This window comes from Lutjanus erythropterus, chromosome 16 (genome assembly GCF_056507025.1).
Source record: "Lutjanus erythropterus isolate fLutEry1 chromosome 16, fLutEry1.hap2, whole genome shotgun sequence".
Classification (NCBI taxonomy): Eukaryota; Metazoa; Chordata; class Actinopteri; order Lutjaniformes; family Lutjanidae; genus Lutjanus; species Lutjanus erythropterus.
The window spans coordinates 33,263,124-33,287,684 of record NC_139332.1 but is presented as its reverse complement, the minus strand read 5'-3'; the positions used below and the strand labels follow the sequence as shown (position 1 = coordinate 33,287,684).

Sequence of the window (24,561 nt, the reverse complement as noted above, 5' to 3'; positions counted from 1 at the left end):
TAACTGTGAAGTTTACAGGTCAGCAGCGTAGGGAAATGTAACAGCACTTTTGATTCTTAGTTTTGTATTTTGTTTTTAAAACTGTTTGGAGGGTTGCTCCTCTGCAGTTGCTGTGAATTCACACAGAGTGAGAAGGAGAGAGAAAAAAAAAGAATAAAAGAGATATAACCGTGGGCCTATCAGTCAACCATTCCCCTCAAGAAATTGTTCTTGACGGGGCAGAAAGACCTGTCATATTAAGTCCTTGTTCAGATCTTCTACACAGATAAATCCGTGTTCTGTCGAAATCCAGTCGAGATGGACCTCAAGTTCACGCCTGGCATCAGAGCGCCTCTCAGAAGCGTCTCTGGTGAACACTCGCGGTTGGCTTTCACTTCCAATCTCATTATGCAAATAACCGCATATGTCACTTCTGGTTCCCGAGAATCAGAGTCAAAACATCACACACTGTCATCAGTTCTTATTTATTCCCCGTCCTCAGGGATCAATATTGACACTCGCGGAGGTTGTCAATTGTTGTTGCTAATTGTTTCGCACTTTCGGTGATGAAACTGACACGCGCTGGAAACACATTCTTCCACTCGTGCAGACAATGACCAGTGTTCGGACGCGGCCTGCGCGGTCAGATCCCGGTGCGTCCTCCGGTCTGTGTTTGTGTGCCGCCACACCTGTGACAACAGCTGTCCACCTGTAATGCGGTCTCATCTAGCTAATAATGTTAGGGTGTGTGTTACAATCTGGATGTGTTTGCTTTATTAATTCATTGTTTGATGATTGCAGACGGCTCTCAGGTTGTCCTCACATAATGATTTGGCTTGGTTTTAGAGTGTGATCTTTCATGTTTTTGTAATTGGTGATTTAAAGGGGTAGTTCGGATTATTTGAAGCAGGGTTGTTTGAGTGGTTGACACTGCGTTAGTTTGCCATTTGACAGCCTTTTCCTGCAGGAAACAGACATTATATAAACAAAATTTTGCTCTCTCATACTCAACCAAACTCCATAGGCAAAATCAGTCATTTTATCTTGCAGAAAACGAGAGTTGCTGATCTACCGCTGCCTTGATCTGTTGATTGGTTTGTGTTATCGTGTGACTTTGGTGTTTTAAAAGGTTAGCTGGGATTCATCGAAGCTGCACAATAAAACAAACAAACTAAAAAATCAAGGCAGCAGTTGACCAACATCTACTGTGTTCTGCAAGATAAAATCACAGATTTTCCCAATGCAGTTTGGTTAAGCAAGACAGAGCAATATTTGGCTTATATAACAGCAGTTTCTCATCAGAAGTGGCTGCAAATTAAAAATACTATTTTTAGGTGACTAAAATATGCTTTGCTGCTCATCCTGTCCACAGCAGTACATGTGGTGTTCAGATCTTATCAGTGGAAAGTAATGGATGAGAGTCTAAGAGGCTCTAATGTCCTGATGATGATTCTTTAAAGACGAAACACACTGGAGTATCCATGAATTATGGCTGCAACTAAAAGTTATTTTCATCGTTGCTTAATCTGCCGATTAATTTCTTGATTAATCGATTAGTTGTTTGGTCCATAAAACGACAGAAAATAGAGAAAAATTATGATGATATTCAGTTTCCTACAAACAAAAGGACTAAAGAAACAAGAAAATGTTCAAATTTGCGAGAGTGAAATAAAAAAAGGGACTATCTTATTTAAAAAATGTAATCATTACAGCTCTACCATGAATTAGAAAATAGTTTTGTTTCATCTAATTATTGGCCCTGTCCTTGAAGAGCACCGATTTTTCATTTTTTACATTACCAACATTGTTTTTTCTAACTCAGGACAGCATTCTGTTATGTTCTCTTCATTATTAGCGACAAAAGCTTTGAAGGTTTGGTATTTTAAGCCCTGTCTAACAACTTTAAAAGTTACACATGTACTTCTTCAACCCACAAATTCAGTAAAAGCCCTGTCCTCTGTGATAGCAGTCCAGCTACAGTCATAGTAAAATATTCTGGACTCTTTCATCCAGTGTACATTACAGCCTGTGCTGCCCTTTTCTGCTGCAACACATTTTCACGTATAGCTCTCCACTGTGGCGGCGCCACCAGTCAAACCAGCCACCATGACATCATTTTCTTCACATGCACTCGGCTGTGTTTTATGTGCCGAGCTGCCCGCTGAGCTCTGCAGGACTGTGACGGTCTCTGGGCCGGGCAGGAGGAACTCTTTACACTCCTGTAAGTGGGTGTAATCAGATTGGCTCCCGCCTCGTGGACAGACTTCAGGGTCGTCATGGGTTTGACCACAGAAAGCCTGTTTGTTTGGCCGGGCGGACCTCTGGGTCATTCCATGCTAGAATGCTAATTGGAACTAGCATAAGCTGGCTAATGAGCGCTAATTAGGCTAATGAATTACTTGCAGAGTGTACAGCAGACGTTATGGAAGCGGAGGAGGAGGAAGACGGGGCGAAATGCACAGGCACACATCTGGATGCCCACATGCAGATGCTGACTCGCACTTTTCCACATAGCTGCGGGGTAAATAAGTAAAGAGAGTGATAGTTTAGAGGGCACACACACACACACACACACACACACGTGCACGCCACTCACACACTACTGATTCTTCACTGCAGCTCATATGTGTCACTATATGCATGTGCGCACACATTATCATCCTCAAAGACACACACACACAGAAACATATGTGGCTACAACCCCCCCACACACACACACACACACACACTCCCCCTCACCAAACACACTCTATCTCAGTTAGTCAGGAGCCAATGATGCCGCCGTTTTCTACCCACAAGCTCACTTAGCCTGCACATCTGTCGTGCTCTCGTGGGAACACACACAACAATATGCTTCAACTTAGACACTACGAGGCTCCTGTTTAATTACTGCTGGAATCTGTCCTTAGACTGTTTGGGAGTTATTTACCAGACAAATGAGCACATCTGTGCCACAACATCTATAATGATAAATAACTTTTACATTCTTTGATGTGCAGCCGCCACATCTTAAGATGAACAATCATTCTCATGTGCAGAAGGACAGTGAGAACAAACCAGAGCTGTCTTTTTTTGATTGGATTCCAAAAAAAGTTGCAATGCTGCGTAAAACCTAAATAGAAACAGAATGTAATGATTTGCAAATCCTTCTTGACTTTCATTCAATTGAATACGGTACAGAGACAATATATTTAATCTTCAGACTGATAAACTTTATTGTTTTTTGTAAATATGCACTCATTCTCAATTTGATGCCAGCAACACGTTCCAAAAAAAAGTTAGACCGCAGTACTCAGTGTAATGACTTGGCTTGTTTTTAGAGTGTGATCTTTTATAGTTTTCTTATTTGTGATTTAAAGGGATAGATTGGATTTTTTTGAAGTGGGGTTGTATGAGGTACTTATCCTCACTCAGTGTCAGACACAGCTCCAGTTTGGAGGAGCAGAGAGGAGCACCAGAGTGGAAGCAAAGCAATGTCCTGCTGGGGACAGGGTCAGCAGCAAAATGTATTAAAGCCACCTAGTGAGTGTACGCTATATTTAGAATACTTTCTCTGCTTTATCTTGCTGTCAGACAGCTTTTTGCAAAGGGAAGCTGGTGTTCTGTAAGTCAAATATTGTTCTCTTGTGCGTAACCAGACTCCATTGGCAAAATCAGTATCTTTACCTCTCAGAACATGGGAGTTGCTGCTCTACCGCTGCCTTCATCTGTTAGTTTGTTTGTATTATTGTGTGACTTTGGTGAATCTGAACTATGCTTTTAAAATGCCAAAGTCACACAAAAACACAAACTAACTAAGAAACAGAGGCAGCAACTCCTGTGCTCTGTGAAGTAAAATTACTGATTTTGTCTGCAGGGTTTGGTTGGTTTGGAGAAAGCAATACTTGGCTTGTTCAACAGCGGTTTCCCCACAGAAAAGGCCGTCTGACTGCAAAGTAAAATGTTGGAAATCTTCCAAATATAGCGTACACTTAAACTGAAATAGATTTTTTTGAGGTGGACCTTTTTAAGTGGGCAAAATACTATTACTCATATTCCTTGGTAATGGCACCAAAAGTCCGGTAATGCTCAAAAAACACCTGTTTGTTACCAGCCCTGAGTAAAAGCATCTGCATCTGTGATGGTTTGGGGGTGTGTCAGTGCCCATGGCATCATGGGTAACTGTCACATCTGGGTTGGCCCCATTAATGCTGAAAGGTACATACAGGTTTTGGAGCAACATATGCTGCCATCCAGACGACGTCTTTCTCTGGGACGTCCCTGCTTATTTCAGCGAGACAATGCCAGGACACATTCTGCACGTGTTCCAGCAGCGTGTCTTCATAGTTAAAGAGTTCAGGTAGTAGACTGACCTGCCTGCAGTCCAGACCTGTCTCCCATTGAAAGTGTGTGGTGCATTATGAAGCAGAAAATTCAATAACAGAGACCGAAGTTGCATAACAAGCAAGAATGAGAAAGAATTTCACTTTCAAAACTTTTAATTACTTACCAGAAACAATCAAATTAATCAGTTTAACATTAAATTTCTTTTACTGTATTGTACTATATTCAGTCCAAATGTTTTGCCAAATCACTGCATTCTGTTCTATTTACATTTTACACAATGTCCCAACTCTTATGGAACTGAGGTTGTAAGTCAAAGTCTTTACTGGAGGTTTTTTTTCTGTTACAGAACTGCATGAGCACTGAGGCACACAAATACACACAAATCTCACTACAATACAGTACAAAAAAACACTTCCTTGGATTTTGTTCCAGCCATTTCCAGACCTCCAGACAGCCATTATTTCACACACTCCTGCAGAGACACACCGTGGAAGACAAAGAAATTAGTGAGCGAGTGGCAGAGGAGAGACAGCAGAGAGGTCCAGGAGGCTAATGTAACAACAGTCTCAATAAGCAGTAAATTGGATCTCTTTCTCTCTGCTCCCTGGAAGACACTCAGGCTGCTTGTGGTTTTATGTTTTCATCACCCTGAAGCTCCACGTTCAGGCGCCTGCTGGGTGCCCACATGGCACCGGAGAGACCAGGTGGCAGCCCGCCAAGTGCACACCTCTGGGAATCTGGGCTGCTGCAGCAAAGTACGTTTACAAAAGTACTGTGCTAAATACAAGTTTTAGGTTCTTTACTTGACTGTCTCCATTTTCCTCTAATTCATACTGGTAATTGTTGCACTGTTCTTAGTGAAAATAGTGTGCTTGTCTGCTCTAAATTTAAGCTGCAAATGTTTGAATGCTAACTAGCTTGCTATAGCATTGCTTACAAAGCTAAGGCTATAATTAGCCGCCTACATGCTTATGTGGGGTTACAGAACGTTGCAAAAAGTGTTGTTAGGTTAGTGTGTGTGGGAGCCATGACTCGACTGTATCAGAGAACATGAGAAGTTCTGTCCCTTCATTTGTTCTCTTCTCGAGTAAAGTGTACCCAGCCAACATTTCTCAAACTCCGTTCTCAAACTTTTGTAAAAGTTTAAACATTAAAGGTCCAGTTTGCAAGATTTTCCAGGCTTTTCCTGACAGAATACAACACAAATGGATGTTTCTCGTTAGTTTATGATCACCTGAAAATAAAAATCATTATGTTTTTGTTAACTTAGAATGGCCCGCTTATATATGTGGAGGGTATGGGTCTTCTTCCATGGAGGTTGCCATGTTACACTGTTTCTATAGTCGCCCAGAGTGGACAAACCAAACACTGCCTCTAAGAGCAACATTTTGCATTTTGTGCGAGTTTCGCAGCCACCGTAGGTTCTGGTACATGCTTGAAAGCTCAGCACTAACTTCGATAAATCCTCCACACTGTTCCTTTAACACACCTTCTCCTCGCAAAGTGGGACAGATGACATCTCAAAAAACAAGTGCTGTTTGGCAACATTTTGATATAGGAAATAAACAAACATGTGGACGTTAACCTGCAAGGAGAGCAGGCAGGTTATTGTCATGTTTTATAGGAGAAATGTTCAGAATGCAAAGTGCAACACATTTCAGCTGCTTATAAAATATGATTTGATCATTGAAGAACATTATTAACATCTTCAAATGGCTATTATCAAGTTGTGTTTTTGACTATTTCTGAGTGATTTCTTAATGTTAGACTAGTCAACTAATCTAAATTAAGAAATTAAATGCAAGGAACATCGTGGACTTAGCAATAATTAGCTAACTAGCAGTTGTCAGGTCAGCGTTATTGTGACATATACAACCATACAAAGTGCAACTTAACAGACATATTCAGCCTCTGCATTAACTCATACTAGTGTTTGGGGGACCCTGGTCAGAGGAAGTGGTGAGAAAATTGATCCAGTGAACATGTTTTTTTTTATTGGTGGGCAAGAGAGAACATGTAAACTCCACACAGAATGACCGCATCTAGATGACAAAAATCAGTTTATGGCTAGAAATAAGAGGCCTGCTTTTGTTTGCTGGAATAAAAGACTCTTGTTGCTGAAATTACTGTGAATTTTGAATGTCATATCTTCTGCAATTATCATCATAAACTTCACAGAGAGCTTGACAGGCGTAGTATCAAGGGGGAAGGATTTAGCAAAGGCTCAATTAGGTAGTTTTTAATTATGGTATTACTACTGATACTTACCAGCGGCCATAAGGGATCAGCGGGCGTCTGATTCGTCTGAAGTTTCTTCTATAATATTATCTGGACAGTGTGTTTATTAAAAAATACATGCACTTCCTTCCCCTCTCCTCTTCCACCCTTCTTACTCCAGTCTGCGTGGATGAAGCACCGATCCTGTGTAATAAAGTTGCTGCAAATGAAGGCACTTAATGACAGGTTGCCACGGCAACGGTGTAGGACGTTGCCACTGGGGCCGGCGGAGAAGTGCTTCCTAACTGCTTCACAGTTGTCGGACATGCTGACACGTGCGCTCTCGAACGCGCTCTCGCGTACATACAGAACGACGGGGTGCACGTGCAGAGGTCACCCGCCACCTTCGCGGGTTTTTACAAGGAGACGTGTTTTGCGGAAACGTTCTTACTCCAGACATGGCAGAAGTGAGCCATTCCAGTAGGCTATCACTTCACATCTGTCACACGCTCGCTCGCTCACCCTGCTTTCATTGCATTATTTGTTTCACACTCTTATATACAATGGAAAATAAACACACACACTCAAACACAGCCTGCAGGCTCGAAGCTCGGCTGTGGTTTCCCACCGCCGGCTCAAGGTCACAAGGACAAAACGGAGGGAGAGCTGCTGTTGAACAGAACACAAAAAGGAGGAGAAGAAGTAGAGAAGAAGAAAGCAGCGAGAGCACGCTGTGGCCTCTGAACTCTGCAGCAGCGGGAGGTTTGGAGGGAGGGAAGAGCGGTTAGGAGGAGCAGGGAGGCGGGAGGTGAAGGTGCGTTTACACAGCGGGGGGGGGGGCGTCCTCGTGCAGGCCTCCTCCTGCGACCTCCTCACCCCATTCAAATCTCTAAACCGCAAACACGCCCTCGTAAAAGAGAAAATGATGTCTTTTAGGCACAATCCGAGTTGTTATAAGGTTAAGGTGCACAGCAGGTGAATCAGGTGGGCGTGTTGAGGTGCTGCCGGCGCTTTTTCAGCACAATTTGCATCCCGTAAACTTGAAAGACTTGGCATAAATTTCCTGCCCTGGTTATAAAACCTGAAAGTACTGGGAAGAGAAGTTAAAAGTTCTTCACATACACTGTAAAAAAAAACATACAGGAAGTTAGTGGAACTACTAAACTTTTCTCATTAAAGTTTTTTGTTTTGAATCCTTGAAAAATTACCTCAACTTGTCTTCTCTGAAATATAATAACAGCCCAAACGCAAAGTTGTTTTTTAAGTGACAACAAATATTTAGAGACAAATAGAAAACATTTGTGTTGAATTAAACATACAAGAGACAGAAGATGTGACACACATGAAAGCGCTGTGGTTAGATTGAACGTTTTACAGAGCTGCTGCTGCTGCTGAGTGTTAAATCCACACATTGATATTCACTGCCATCAGATGCTGGCCTGTTTTGTGGGCTGTTACACGCACGCACGCACACGCACGCACACACAAACATGCGCAAACAGACCCCGTCCAGGCAGACAGCTGGTGTGGAAATATGGGCTAAGATAGCTTCTTCGTCTCCATCGACAGGTGACGGAACGTCAATGTGAGGGCGTGCAGCTGTCGCTTGTTCACGCCGCGTGTGTGTCTGCGAGTCTGTGTGTTCCTGCGTGTGTGTGTGTGTACGATAACTGCGTTATGTACCGCGCAGACCGTTATGCGTGTAGGTGTGAATGAGGGTGGGATTTTTTTTATCACATGCTGTCATGTCCCAGCACTTCATTACAGCGCGGCTAAAGAAGAGACAAGGCAGCATCTCACCAGCAACATCCACAATCACCATCAAGTGTGTGTGTGTGAGAGAGTGTGTGTGTGTGTGTGTGTGTGTGTGTGAGTGTGTGTGTGTGTGTGTTTGTGTTTGGCTCCCAGCTTTGCCCTGTCAGCTCGGTCCATATTCACAGGCACACACAGAAGGCAGCATCAGCAATCACTGTCACACTTCTGTACGAACTACAGTACAACCACAGCATCATCAAGAGAGCAGATTGTGCATGTAGGGTGTGTGTGTGTGTGTGTGTGTGTGTGCGTGTGTGTGTGTGTGTGTGTGTGTGTGTGTGTGTGTGTCCTGTAACCTTCACCTTGTATAGACTATGGCTAAATGAGAAATGATTTTCTGCCTCCCCAGTCTCTTAACCCCCAACCTGAACAACCCTCAGGGCTCATTATGTCCAGTTTATACTTCAACCAAAAAAGATGATTTAAGAAATTAATAATACAGAAATCTGTATGTGGATTCGTTTTTCAAAATCCAGCACAGAATCTAGTGTTTAAGTCTTGTTCAAATGTTTATTTTAATTTGTTTTACTTAGATGGACTCTGCACCAGTAGTTTACTCTTCCATGATAACACATTCAACTCTACAGCATTGACAGGACATTTAAAAGACCACTGTGAAAGTTTTTTCACTGATTGAAGATTTTGATTTAAAATGTTCACATATTTCAACAGGATTCACAATAGTGACATTTCTCATCTTAGCCTCTTGTCTCTTTGTAGCTTGAGTAAGAGACTATGCGGAAATTTTGTCAGATGACAAATATTTGCACCTCACAGGTCTTGAGCTCAGAAAGTCTTCGACTTCAACTACGATGCAGTACATATACCCTTGAAATACTCAAAGCTGCGGCCAGTTCTTGCACATATTCAACAGCATGATGCACAGTTTCTTTATTTTACATTAAAAACTTCCCATCGTGGAGTCCTGGAGGCTTCTTGTTGGCAGCACACGGCCTATAGTTTGTTTCTCTAACCAACTATCAACCAGTTTTCAACTAAAAATCAACACTGAAATCCTGGTTGATGCTCACAGGATTGTTCTCATGAACATTTTTACTAAATATCTTTGGTGGTGTTCATTGGAGAAGCTTCACTTTTGGATGCGAGTAAGAGTGTGATTAGTTGTTTGTTTTTTGTGTATTTATGTTTCCCCAAAGCCACACCTTAGCAGCTACATATGAAGGCTACCTCAGAGGATAACTGCTCCGTGTAAATGTGCATTGTAATGTGGAGTCATCGTATGTTTTGTCACTACTGGATCTGCTGGACTAGCAGTGATAATGAAAGTAAAAATAATTTGTGTATCCGCCACGTGATTCAGATCTTTTCCAAACTTTAATGGGTTCTTCCTTGGCTCATATTACAAACTTCCAGCGAGCTTCATGAATTTTGGGCCAATATTTTTTTTCCCAGAATCCTGCTGACAGACAGACAAACAAGCAAAAAGACAAACAAATAGCTCAGAAAACATTGGCGGCAGAAATAATTGGTACCATTACTATTATTAAAAATCTGTAAAAAAAAAAAAAAAAAAAAAAAAAAAAAGTAAATTGATTAAAAAAAAAAAAGCATTGGCAGCACAGATACTGCAGTGTTAAACTGTTGATTGCTTTTATTTATTTTTCTAGAAGGACCCTGGCACATAATTATCATCTCATTAAAGCTTTCTCCAAAAATGCCTCATTTTTCTTATATAATAAAATACATTTTATGAGCTGTTTGCACTAAATGCGTGTGATCAGTGTTTTCTTGCAGAAGGAAACATTCATTTTGGGCTCATGGTGACATCAAATATGTCTGAAAAACAGCTTAAACAGATCTGGCAATTTATTAGTGGAAATTGTTTTTTAAAAAAGTAATCTTTTAGGTCGCATTTATAGAGAGAAGTAGTAGAAAGTAAATGCTATATGAAAGAGATGGACAGATATATCACTTTATAGCACACGCAAACTGTGAAAACATACAAGCAGTATGCATGCAAACACACACACACAGACTGATGCACCAGTACAGACTGTCTCTCTATTTCTGTCTTTCACACACACACATACATACACACACACACACACACACACACACAGCGACACACAAGCACACATAAACAGAGAGAGCCAGCTGTGTGGTGGAAGCAGGTGTCACTCTCAGCTCATTACCCCTGGCAGGGTTGATCACCCTGTTTGGAGAGCAATAAGACACACCTCAGTGGAGAGATAGAGGGATGAGGGGGCAGGAGGAGGAGAAAGAGGAGCTGGGAGGGGAGGAGGAGGGAGGGAGGGAGGGAAGGAGAGAGCATCCTGCTTTAAGAGATAGAGGGATTGAGAAAGGTTGCAAATAGAGAAAAGAGGGGGAGTGCAGAGGAGCGTGTGGTTTGTGAGATAGGAGGAAAGAAAGAGGGAGGAAGGAGGGAGATAAGAGGAGAGGTGTGAGGATGCAGTTTTTGGATGGAGAGGCTGCAAAGTGAAAAAGGAACATAAGCAAAAACGGGATATTAAAAAATATTTATTACAAATTGGCTTATATTTTGTTAGCTTTGATGGTAGTTTCTGTCAGGAAAAACAACACTGTACTCACAAACATTGCTAAAAGTAAGTCAAACGGGAGCAGTAAGACGGTGAGACAGGCTGCGGGATAAGAAAACAAAGGTCCAATTGTCTCACATGTCGTGTTCTTCACCCCGTCTTACTTCCTTGTACAGTGAGAACCAGGGTTCCACCTGCAAACCCTGGACTTTCCTCTGAGAGATGTGTGCAGGCTGCAAATTTGTGACGTTAAGCATGTTACGTACATTAGCTACGGCCAGTAAATAAATAAAATACACTCATGAAATGGATTTATTTTACCAGGGCTGCAGCCAACGATTATTGTTATTGTCAGTTAACCTGTCAGTTAGTTTCTTGATTAATCGATTAGTTGTTTGATCTGTAAAATGTCAGAAAATTTTACCTTACGGTTAATTTATCGTAGAACACACACACGTAGTTCAGACTCAGACAAAAGTCAAAATAAAGCCCAATAAAAAACTCTGGTTTGGTTGTAGGAATTTTAATGATCAATCAATTAATCACGATTAAGAATTTAACCAATTTTAAATGTATTCATCAATAATTAATCAACACTAACTGTGCTTCATTTGAGATTGTTTTGTCTTGCAGAGGCATTTGTTGAATAAGGGGGGGTTGTATCTTTTTTATTATTAATAATTAATCCATTAATCAACTATTGGTTAAGAAAAAGGCACAAAATCTGAAACCCTCTTTGGTCAAAATAAATCCTTAATTCAATGTTTTAGATGTGAAAATATTCTGGTTTTACTCGGTGTGTTTTCCTCCCACTCATCCTCCGGCTCAGTCGGTGTTTGCGTGTCGCTGGATGATCCGTTCTCACTCTTTCTTTGGATGCAGATCAATAAATTAGCAAAATAAAATCTTTTAAAAAAGTGCCCCAAAAAACAACCACCGATGGACACAGCCAAGCACAATAACTGGTATGTTTGTCCAGTCAGCCAACTCTAGTAAGATCCAAGTTGTTCCTGTCATAAAAAACGTAAATTGTTCTTTAAAATGAGGGATTGTGTGTCTGTGTGTGAGTGTAAAAAGTCATAATGTGTGCAAACCCATGTGCATGTTGTAACAATGTCTGTCCTGCAGTTACACAACAGTTTTTCTGCACGTTGCTGTAAATACCGTGTTCTCGATTGTGTCAGTGAACTCATCAGGTGTGCGTTTTGTGTGCGTTTGTTGTGTCTCCACAGGTACGACTACAAGGAGATGCTCCACAACTCCACCTTCTGTTTGGTGCCCCGCGGCAGACGACTGGGCTCCTTTCGCTTCCTCGAGGCGCTGCAGGTAAACAAGCAACACACATGCGCGCACATAAACACACACACACTCTATTACGAGAAAGCGCTGCTGCATCTGCTGTAAATTCATGCCCACCAGCGATATTACTGGGAAGAAAAAGAATCCCTTCCCACACTCAGCCTCCCACTTAGCTTTTGTTTTAATGGTGCTACATCTAGTATTAAAGGATCACTAAATCATTACCACCCTAATATTCAGACTAATAGTGTAATGAATATAAACAAACCAGACCTTCACGGTGGAGATTAGCTGCTCCTTCCTGCCTCTAAACTGTATTTTGCAATTTTAAAAGTGGATTTGTTTTGCAGATGAACTGTTAAATTGTTGCCCAACTGTAAAAATTGCAGACAGTGAGATGATCAAAGGGCTGCTCCAAAAACATCTCTTACAAAACTCTTGATTTAGTTTGATAAAACAACAGATAAAACAACTATCATGGTCTAATTTCTATGTGGTTACCATCCTTATGACTTTAACAAAGATACATATTATATATACTGTATTTAAAACAAATAACAAGCTCATTTTTTGTGCACAAGCTCAAATAACAACATACCTATTGAAGCCTTTTGATACAGTCATGATGCTGGTCTCTTCGGACAGGCAGCTCTTTGGAGTTTATTGAGGAAGACAGAAGATCGTAGGGTCACTGCAGCATTTAAAACTGCAAAATTTCACAGTGAAATCAATTAACTACAGTGGAGAGGCAGCGCTGATCTGTATCCTAAGGGAACGGATCCAAAATGGGGGGGGGGGGGGGGGGGACTAGCGTAGCTTCCTAGCTGTGTTGCACCGTCCACTCTTCAGTGTATAAACTGCTCCTCAAAAGAAGGATGGTGCACAGACACAATGCTACAAACACATCCAGGCAACACACTTTATGTAAAGTGTGTTGCCTTATTGTCCCATTTGCAGCCAAGCTAACAAGCCTGCATACTAACTGGGAAAGATTTTTTATCTCATTGCAATGACTCAAACATTAAAAAGTGCCAGGGGTGAGGTAACGGTCAAATAGAGAGAAAATATAAAGAAGTAGATAAAGTCCTGCCAGGTATTTTCTGCAGCACTGTTAGCAGTGTAAGATGCCAAATTGGTTGTAAGTTGCTCTTTGGAAATAAAGTCGCTAAGAGTGTCTGAAAAGCCACTAAATCTGTCTACAAAGTTGCCAAGTTGGTTGTGAGTTAGCAGCTCACAGCTTTTATCAAACTGTAAAATGTTCCAGAGGGATGGTTGACAATTTTTTTTTACCACTTCAATAACTTATAAAATAATGTACAATCTCCAGAACAAAATGCCAGGACAATAAAACTATTAGCACTAGCATGTTCCTGACTAGCTTGCAAGTTAGCGGTTAGCAGCTGGTCACATGGATAAGGTGAGGTTCACCACTTTGTGAAAAAAAGGGGTGAGTAGATATTGAGTGAAATTTTATTTTTGGGTGAACTATCACTTTAAGATTCTACGCCAACTTCAAAAGCCAGCATCTGTGATGGTATGTGTTATTAGTGATGTCAGTGCCCATGGCATCATGGGTAACTGTCACATCTGTGAAGGCCACATTAATGCTGAAAGGTACAAACAGATTTTTGCGAAACATATGCTGCCATCCAGACATTATGCAATATGAAGCAAAAAATACAGAGGCCTCAGACTGTTGAGCACCTGAAGTCGTGCAGATTGTTTTCGCTGTGACACTTTTTGGTGTGACCCCCGCTAATGGTCTACGTCTTGGTGACACTTCTGATCATTACTTCATTAGACATTTGACCTTCGGGTTTAAGGTATAGTGAATTTACAGCCACAACAATAGTAAGGCTTTTTTTTCTCATCTTTACTGATCTTTGCTGAAGCAATTTAGCAGTGATACAGGAATATTAAAATAGTTTCCAGCGATAGAACTGTGTGGTTTTGTGCTTTCAAACAACGTAGGTGTATAGTTTGTCAAGGTTAAGTGTAGATTAAGCAGGATTAGGGGTAAAATTGCTGCGCATAACTTACCGTAACACTTTGCCATAATAACCTGTGAGGTAAATTTCACCCATCTGGAGTCATTTTCTAATAGTGGATCTACATTTACCTCCACTTTACTCAAACCTCTCGAAACGCACTCAACATCTTTTTTTTTTCTCCTCCTGTTCATCCATTTCTATAACTGCACTGCACTCTTCTTCCGCATTACTACTGCACTGTCCTTTACCTCTCCTTACCGCACACCGCCGTCCACTGAGTGCACCCACATAAGTGCGCTTATCTCACTATCAGCTGCCACACACACACACACACACACACACATTACAGCGCACTTCACTCAGGAGGAAAATATGCCCTCTCCTCTCCTCTCCTCTCCTCTCCTCTCCTCTCCTCTCCTCTCCTCTCCTCTCCTCCTTTCTCCATTTGTCTGACTCACTCCATCCATCGACTCGCACCGTCAAGAGGAAGACGGAGGGAGAGTATTTACAGGCATTGGTCTTTGCATGAGAAAGCAATTCCTAATAGAGGTCAACTCTGTGTATGTGTGTGTGTGTGTGTGTGTGTGTGTGTGTGTGTGTGTGTGTGTGTGTGTGTTTGTGTGCGCCTGGGGTTGTTTGTGTGTCATATATATCTGTATGCATGGGACTGTGCGGTTGTGCGCGTGTGTTTGTGCAGGAGATGGCGGCGGCGCCCGAGGGCCGGCTCTGGTTTAGCTGACACCTTTATGACCCGGGAGTGACAGGGCCGTCATTACATCAAACTCCCACCACGAACACACAAACACACACACCAGCTGTTCCCTCTACCTCTCCCCTCATCCCTCCATCCCTCTGCCACTCCTTTGCCAAAGGTCACATTCAGCTTCACTACCTCCCCTCTTTTCATCTTTTTTCTTAACATCTATTTATCCACTTTCTTCTGACTTTTGATCTTTTTTTAATTCCCCTTTCGCCTCCTTTCATCATTCCTCCTGCTCGCTCCCTTTGAGTAATTAACTCTCCGGCAACCTGAAGTTACCATTTTAATATTGATGTGTCAACAGGTGCAGCCGTGAAAAGACAAGTGGCCCTCCACTTAAGATGAGGCCAAAACAACCCGAGCAGACTGAATGTGGTTGTTTTCTTTGATTTTTCAAGCTCATAAATGATTCAGACATTTATTAAACACAAACAGAATCAGAAACACAACTGTTAAGCATGTAATTAAGGAATTCTTTTTGTGCATGTTTGAGTTCGGGTGTAACAGCAGAGTGAATAAATGTTTTCTGGTTTATATGAATCCAGGCTGCCTGTTAAACTGTTATTTTTACAGACTCTTTTTGATCTGCTCTCCAGTAAATGCCTGCTATTTTTTTTTCATATCCATATCAGTCGTCATTATTCTGAATTCAGCGCCGTCTGCGACTATATTCTGCCTGCATCCTTATCTAGATCTTATGTTCAAGCTCATTTCAGTTCATCTGATTGCTGTGCTGCTTTGAGCTCGTGTTTGATCTTCAGCTGCATAATCATGATCCAAGCAGCATGTCCAGTATGCATGTTTAGGGTACAGGGTAGGGTATGTTTAATAAAAGCTGCACTTATTTATTTTTTCCATATTCACAATAGGTCAAATGGCTGCATAATGTGGGAGTGACGACTCCACAGAGAGTTAGCAACAGACTGACATTTCCCTCAGCTCTACTGAGCATTTTAGCATATATAAGATAACTGTTTGGGTGTTGAGGCCTGCAGCTTTCATGTTTTTGGTTCACTTTCATGCTCTCATTAATAGTTTCTAGCAGGAAGCAGCTGCTCTCAAAGTTGAAGCAAGATTGTTGCGCTGAATACGATTTTTAGACAAAAATTATGTGTGTGCAGGTTTTTTAAACATGGCGTGATATGTGCTAGAAAGCCTAGACAAAGTTCATGTTTATGCAGGAGAGCACAGACAAAAGCGTGAATCTCTGCGATTTAGTTTCTTTCATTTTTCTGCTTTATTTTACTGTGTCATCTTTACTTTCAGTTGAGTTCAGGATTCGTTTTAAGTTACAGCTGGTGAAAACCAACCATTTCCTGATTTTGCTGCTTCACAAGTAAAGCTCTTAGAAAACAAACTGTCGTTCTCATACATACTGGCCTGGAGGAGAAGTAACACCTTCCAACAGTAAAGCTAATGCTAGCTGAGCTAACGTTACCACTGTAGTATAAAGTTCCACAAAAAGTTATATGAAAAAAGTTAAGGTGTCAAGCCACTTCTTTCATTATTTGCTTGGCTTCAAATAGTTAGCGTTAGCTAAACACTCACTGCCGTTAGCTGGGGGGCAACACCATGTGGATACTGTAGCCTATTCACCATCGTCAAACTGGCCTCCGTTGGTCCTGGCTTTGTAAAAACGCCAATCAATACCTGCGACAAGCCCCTCCCTAACCGCCTGTTTCGTAGGACACACGTCACCAATAAGCGCTCTGACAGCCGTTTAATGCGAACGTTAATAGTAATTTGTCAGGATCCAATCTAAAAGGTTTAGCTACAAGTGTTTCTTCATATAATTAGGAATAATTATTGTAATTAAAACTGGAGCTTGACAATTTTGCAGCAGCTGCTTTTCCCTCTCGCTTGTTAAAGTTCAACCCCTTGCAGAGATTTCTACTCTGAACCAGGATCCAGTCTGTAGCTGATGAAGATGGTATCTATAAACGTCAGCTGTAACAGACCTCTGTCTGCGTGTATCGTCATCGTGACCTCAATATTTGGCCGCTCCACGCTCCCCCGGTGATTTTATGTATGATGATGCATTCAAATCACCCCAAGGATGCTTTAAAATCAAAAGAAATCTAATTTTCTGAGAATTTAGGTATGAACCCAAAGACTGATCAATTATAACACAGTCCAGCCATTTTAACATTATATGAAAAGAGCGGCTTTAATAATCGGGATCAGTCATGATTAGCTGTAGCTGTGATTGTGTTTGTAAAGGATCATGTCCAACCTTCCCTCTGTGTGTGTGTGTGTGTCTCTCTCAGGCTGCGTGTGTGCCGGTGATGCTGAGTAACGGCTGGGAGCTGCCTTTCTCCGAGATCATCGACTGGAACACAGCCGCAGTCATCGGCGACGAGAGGCTCCTGCTGCAGGTAACGGCCCGGAGACAACACTCACAAAACCCGCATCCTCCGTGTATCACCTGAAAAACCATACAGCAGCAGCAGCCGTCCTCTCACCTGAAACTAAACCTCTTCTCTGACCGTCCACGTCCTCCGAGCACCCTCACCGATATCATCCAAAAACCCGTTTTTTTGTTTTGGCTCTGGTGGAGTGGTCGTCGGCTAAACAACAAGCAGCATACCGAGTCCTCGACTGCTTGAAAATGTCACTCAAAGGCTCACATTGTTATAAGAGAGCGCAAATAAATAGAATGAGCAAATGGATTTGGCTGAAATTGCTTGAACTTCATGGGGGGAAAAGTAATTATACGCCCATTAAATCTTAATTTGAATGAAGTGTGTAATAATATTGTTTGACATTGAGTTTTATAACGTAGGAGCTCCGTCTGAGCTCACTGTGCAGCAGCAGCAGGGTGTCTGAGCCGTCCTCGATCTGTCTGTGGATTCAGTACATTTGATGCATATACTAATGCATGCTTTTACTTAATTTATTAGAAGTATTTGCTGTGGATTTAAACCAGTAAAATACTGCACAAACAGTATTTACTTGTTCCAGGAAAATGTCTGAATTAGCAGTAGGGCTGCAGCTAATAATTATTTTAATTTTCATTACAGATACATTAGTCATTTTCTTGATAAATCAGTCAATTGTTTGATCAATAAATTGTCAGAAAATGGTGCAAAATGTTGATCACTGATTCCCAAAGCTCTCAGATGTTTTCTTTTGTCCACAACCCAAAGATACTCAGTTTACTGTCACAGAGGAGTGAAGAAATCAGAAAATGTTCACTTTCAAGAAGCTGAAATCAGTAAATTATGAATATTTCCTTTAAAAAAAAATTATTAATCGACTGTCAAAATAGTTGGCAGTGAATTTAATGGTTTCAAACTAATCAGTGAATCGATTTATGGTTGGACATCAAGTCTTAATTTGGCATTATTCCCCTTTTATTATGACAAATAAACTCACAACTCAAGAAGTGAAGTAAACAGATAAAATGACGGCTGCAGCATTTTAGATTTCCTATACTTTTCTGTCAGAGTTACATGAGAAGATTGATATCACTCTGCTAAAAAATAAGGCTACAGCTAGCTGGCAGTTAGCTTAGCTTAGCTTAAACACAAAGTCTTGAAAGTTTGAAAAATACTTAAAGTTACTACATGGACTTTAATATTTTGTTGATTTTGGAGCCCCCTGTGGACAAAAGTGGTAGTGTTTCCACTGTAATCATCAAAATATAACAGCAAGAATGAAATTATGTGAATAAAAATCCTCCTCCTTTCTTTTAACTGGCCAACATACAAACCACTGTAACTTTGCCTGAGAAAATATAAACACAGACTCTTTTTTTCTGATTTTAAGGAGAAATCAACTTGGTGGCAGACATTAACAATGACTATACAGACACAGGTGGTCTCATTAAGTTATGTAGGTCCTGTTGGTATATTTATTGTCTCCAGCGTTCTCAAACCTGACACAGAGTGGAGCTGGATTGATGTGATAATAAAGGCTTCAGGAAACTCATTTTTGGTTCAGGTACCTTGAAAGTGTTTGAATTTTACTCTCAAAAAGCTGCACAAACCCTGTAATTTTACTGCTGCTGGAACTGCATGAAAGCAAATTCACATATTTCCCAAAATGTCAAACTATTCTGACAAACTAAGTCACAAAAACGAGGCCATGACACTTTGACCTGGATTAAATGCTGTGAGTTTGCACTTGCATGAGACTTAGATGAGCGATAACATCTCAAATTTAGCTTGAAGGGTTATTTCAGGACTTTGGAAACAGCAACTTGACAAAAACATTCGTGACACAAGATGCCACATAAGAAGTTTTCATCCACATCTTGTGGTTTTCCTCAGCAGATGGGAGATGAGTTCAGCTGTTACCACGTTATTTAAATGTAGGCTCTTTGTCACGTGATAGCAAGCGATCGTATATGTGGATGAGATGACAGCTGAGAAACTCTATCCGCTGAGAAAGGCCATGAGATGTGGTTAAAAGCTCGAGACACAATAGAAAAGTTGGACCTTATTGTGAGATTTTATTTGTCGTTGGACCTGGAACAAAAATAAACTGTAAACCACAATATTCCTGTAACTTAAGTTAACACTCCTCTCAGCAAAATGTTCAGATTCCAGGTCATTTTAAGGTCAGCATTCAAAGACCTGAAAGTCTTGCAACATGCAGGAACTCAGTGTGGACTTTCTGTCAGGGACTGCTGCAAAAACCTGCAATATCTTCTTCACGAGTCTTTATCTGTTGATGGGAATTTCCTGAGTGCTTCTCTGGGACCAGTTTCAATCTTCTTGTCCCAGTGATCAGTGTCGAGTGCTGACGGACTGACTGCCGTTTGTCGTTTTGCAGATCCCGACCACCGTCCGCTCCATCCACCAGGATAAGATTCTGTCCCTCAGACAGCAGACTCAGTTCCTCTGGGAGGCCTACTTCTCCTCTGTGGAAAAGATAGTGCTGACCACACTCGAGGTGAGGATTCAGCACACACATGTGCACACACACACACACACACACACACATTCAACTCTCCTACTCCTCCATCACCAATCTTTCTCTCAGAGGGCTGCAGTGTCACAGCAGACTCTCTGCAATCTCTTCTTTATTCTCAGGCCTCTTGTTGCTCTCTTTGGTACGAGGGTAAAAGAAGACATTTCAGCACATGTCCTTGGAGATTTTCTCACATTTGTTTTACTCAAAGTGGGCAAAACAGGGTGTTTTTAAGTTGTGACTCCCTTCGTTGTTTTCCTTTCACAGTTTCTGTCATAGTATTGTTGATTAAGGCTGACCTGAATGCTTTGAAGCTTCTACAGTTTCCATGGTAATCGATGCCCAAATCAATATTTGAATGCTGGTGTAGGGTTTTTCTTTTTGTTTTGTTTTTGAAGAGAGGAAGCAGATGTTGCATCGTCTGCACCAAAAAAAAGAGGTAAAAGATGGATGAAGAGTGAGAGATGGAGTTCTTCTGTGGAGTTTGACTTGTCTCCCAGCTTGTGCACATAAAAAAAGACATGCTTGCACAGGATGTGAGCACACAGAGCAGCATCCTTGAGCAGAAAATAGACCTGGGCGATATAGCTGTCATAATAGTGAGGTTTCATATCAGTCAATATCGATAATCAGTGATCGTGTTGGTTCTGACTTGCAATAATATAAGTATTCTGAAAGGTGGAAGCAGCTAAGGTGATAAAATTATTCCTGCACAGTTTACAATGGTGTTCGATAGTTATTTGTTCATCCATCCATCCACCTTTTGAGTAGGAAGGCTAAACAGACGTCCCTGAGGCCTCCCAATGAGCCCATGAAAGAACTGAGAAATCAGTTCAGCTGGTTCGCTCGGTGCCTGATTTATTAGGGTTTACTTCATAAACTTGTTAACAAGTTGTTCCACAAAACGGAGAGACAGTCTACTTACCTCCACATCACACTAGAAAAATAAAGAAAGCAGAAAGCTACCAAAACTTAGGAGAATAATCATAATAAAAATATGTAAATGGATCCCAGACGAGTTGTGACCGTGGCTCAAGAGAAGCAACATGAAGAGAATGAAGGTGTTTAAATCAAATTTTGGACGTATTAAGTAAAATAAAGAAAAAAGAGAATTGACAAGGTGGTGTGCAGAGTGTGCAGGCTGAGAGGGTGAGGGCTTTTTGTAATGTTAGGAGGAGTTGTTGATTAGGAGCCTCCTGCTGTTTCTGTCACTGTCATTGTATATCACTCCACGCCGTTTCTGTTGTTTTCACATGTCACTTCTTGCCATTTCAGTTGTTGTAATCACATGTCACTCCACACTGTCTCCATTGTCATCTCATTTCACTCCACAGTCTTTCTGTTGCTGTTAAGTGTCACTCCACACTGTTACTGTTGTCACTCCACGCCGTTTCTCTTGCTGTCACCTGTCACTCCACGCCGTTTCTCTTGCTGTCACCTGTCACTCCACGCCGTTTCTCTTGCTGTCACCTGTCACTCCGCACAGTTCTGTTGTTGTCACGTGTCACTCCACATGGTTCTGTTGTTGTCACGTGTCACTCCTCACTGTTCTGTTGTTGTCACATGTCACTCCACATGGTTCTGTTGTTGTCACGTGTCACTCCACACGGTTCTGTTGCTGTCATGTGTCACTCTGCACTGTTTCTGTTGCTGTCACTCCACATGGTTCTGTTGTTGTCACGTGTCACTCCACATGGTTCTGTTGTTGTCACGTGTCACTCCACACGGTTCTGTTGCTGTCATGTGTCACTCCACACTGTTTCTGTTGCTGTCACGTGTCACTCCTCGCTGTTTTCGTTGTTGTCACGTGTCCCTCCGCACTGCCTCTGTTGCGGTCACGTGTCACTCCACGCTGTTTCTATGGTATTTAGTAGGGTTAGAATACATTGTAGTGGTAGATATAGATGAAAAGATAGTAAATAATATTGCATTGCCTCTTACACCTTTAATGAAACACTTTTTGCTCAGGGGCACCGTAGCAGAGTGTGAACTTTGCTACATTTTGATGGTTCATTTGGAGAATCCAGATCGGAGAACTTAAAGTGGTATTATGCCCAAAATCTGTTTTTGTGAAGATCAAACACTCGCACTCAGTAGGGGGTGAAAAGTGACTCTAAAACCTTTTCTTTCTCAGAGAGAGATGATCAGTTTCAGACTATTCCAATAGTGACTTATAGATTTCAGGAAGTTTTAAAGGAGTTTCTTTGCTCTTTAAAGTCCATAGAAACTTCTCAAACAGCCCCTGTAGCACATTTCACGTCACTGCCGACCATTTCTATGATTTCTGTGTTCAAAACAGTCATCTGTAGATCCAAAATGTGGCCGGGGATGTGGTTGAAAGAGACTAGTTCATGCAGTGTACCATCTATCCATGTCTCAAAGCAAAAGTGTTTTTTTCCAAATGGCCACACTCAAAGGGAGAAAGCTCTGCCATCATAGTGAGGGACGAGATGCGATAATAACATAAAAACAGTGTGGAGCCCACTTTCAGACAGTTTCAAAGGTGTTGCACTTGTCACTCGAGACTCAGCAGAAGTAGTTGTGAAGAATAAAAAAAGGAGAGGTTGAGAGGAGTTCAAACCCCGCGTACTTTCTCATGTTTGCACACCTGACCACTCGTTGTGTGAAGTGGGCAAGCCTGTGGGATTGTCAGTTTTTAGGTTAGGGTTACAAAAATAGTTGAATGCAGTCCCCGCCAATTTTGTCAGAACGGTGTGGAGAGAGAACAGGGTTTCAGACCTTCTCAACAATCTGATATGCACTTTTCTTGAAGGCTGCTGACATCCCCGAACTACTGCATGGAAACGTGATCAGCAGTTTAGACCAGGGTTCACGAGGGGAGACTGCAGGACTCCTGATTCTGTCTCGATTCTCTGATTTGTATTGCTGTACTCCAATTTTCTAATTTTGATATTACAATTTATTGCAGTTTTTGCTTGCTATTTTTAACACTAGACCTTATGAAAAAGTTGAAGTATACACTTCTAAAGATTGTGTATCATCAGTCATATCTCCAAAAATTATGCACATCACATTCTGCATATAAAAGTAGTAAATAAAATAATTTCTGAAGTGAACTGCTACATTGAGCTGTTTCTGCTCAGTAAGCTAGTGCTACAGGAAAATAATAAATAAAATAAGATGTTAGGGCAAATTGTAATAGAGTTTTGAGCCTTTGAGTTTGCTGTAGTTTGTCAGGGTGGAGTGTTGAACCCAGAGGAATAGATTTAGAATAAATTAGCAGAGGAAGCGTATGTCTGAAAGTTTTAGCTCACGTGTCATTTTATGTTAAGCATGTGAAGTAAAATGGTTCAGCTTGTTAAGACAAAAGTATTGCAATCGTGATGCTAATTTCAGCTAGCAGGCTAATGGGAGTTCCCCTTATGTGTTAGCGTCGAGCTAAGAGACTGAGTGAGTGTTTATAATAAAAGGACAAAAATCGATTGAGCAATCTAAAAAAGTTATCTAAGTTCAATGCTTCATTCATATTGTTGACATTGGAATTCTAACATATCAAATGTTCTGCTTAATCTTGGTATTTCTGCACAGTTGCGCTGCACTAATATCATTAGTAGAATTAGATTAGAATTAAATTCCAGTGGTGGCTGCAAAGGATTGTTTACGAGTCATGATTCAAGCATTTTCAGTAACTCCAGAGCACTGTAAGGTTCAAAAGTCTATAGTAATTTCAAAATATTGAAAAAAGAGAGGTGTTTTCATGTGCAAAATGTTCAGAACATGTTTTTATTCAACAAAATACTCTGCTTCAATCCATATTTGTTTGTTTTTAGCCTTTCAAAAACATTTTCACTGTGGTACGAGAAGTCTATAAATAAATATAAATAAATTGACAAGTTCTGTCCATTAAACATAATAAATAACTATCGTTCATGACTCAGGTGGAAATCATGTTCATGGGTGAGGTAATATGGAAGTTTCAGTGACATTACGTTTAGTTATGTGCGCCAACTTCTTCTCGTTCTTGGATGTATCTGAACGTATCCTGTGTTTCCCTTTAAGTTATAGCAACTAGCAAGTAGCTGACAACGACTAGCAGGAAACGCAGCGTTACCTTGAATAAATTATGGATTTTTCTGGGTGTGACCATCGCTGAGAACATTTGGGATAATTTGAGTAATGTTTTTTGACATTTTATTGTGGAAATGTCACGTTTAGCTTTAAAGAAAATCAATTTATTTAAGAAAAAGACTAAGATGAGTCACTTTATTCAAATTGAAGATTTTTTTTGAGGATTTTATTTTGTTTTTAAGGGATTAATATAAAAATATACATAAAATATAATGATACTGTCACCAGTTTCATTCAAAAAGCTCACAACAAAAGTTCAGTACAGCCTCAGTAGACGAGAGTGAGTCTGACTCTGAAGTGTTGTTGTGCTGAGAAGTTTTAAAGGATGGATTAAAACTTTTCCCCCCCAACATGGAAACTTGCTGCTGTTGGATTTGTGCCGACCACAGCTGCTGTTCTCACTGAAGGACGAACCCACAAACCACAAAACAAAACAAAACAAAAAAACCCAACATGTCTCACACTCAAAAGGCAGACGTAGATGGAGTGTCGCTTTAAGTTCAGCAGCGTCCCTCCTTCCTCTGACCTCGTCTCGGCGTGCGTATCCACTTTGTTAACAACAATCCAGTTTAGAAAAGAACAAAAAAATGACTGGACTGGAAAAAACAATTCATCCATCCAATCCCCAGCCCTCATTATTCAGTTTAAACAA

At 41.1% G+C, this 24,561-nt stretch overlaps 1 protein-coding gene across 1 annotated transcript in view; it reads left to right on the top strand.

Annotated features, from left to right (window-relative positions):
- ext1b (exostosin glycosyltransferase 1b) overlaps positions 1–24,561 on the top strand; it is a 175,565-nt gene that overhangs the window by 113,460 nt on the left and 37,544 nt on the right. The window contains exons 2-4 of the mRNA XM_084738950.1: positions 12,089–12,182; positions 17,174–17,281; positions 19,683–19,802. Coding sequence (XP_084595076.1) covers positions 12,089–12,182; positions 17,174–17,281; positions 19,683–19,802 — 322 coding nt within the window. The remainder of the gene's footprint in view (positions 1–12,088; positions 12,183–17,173; positions 17,282–19,682; positions 19,803–24,561) is intronic.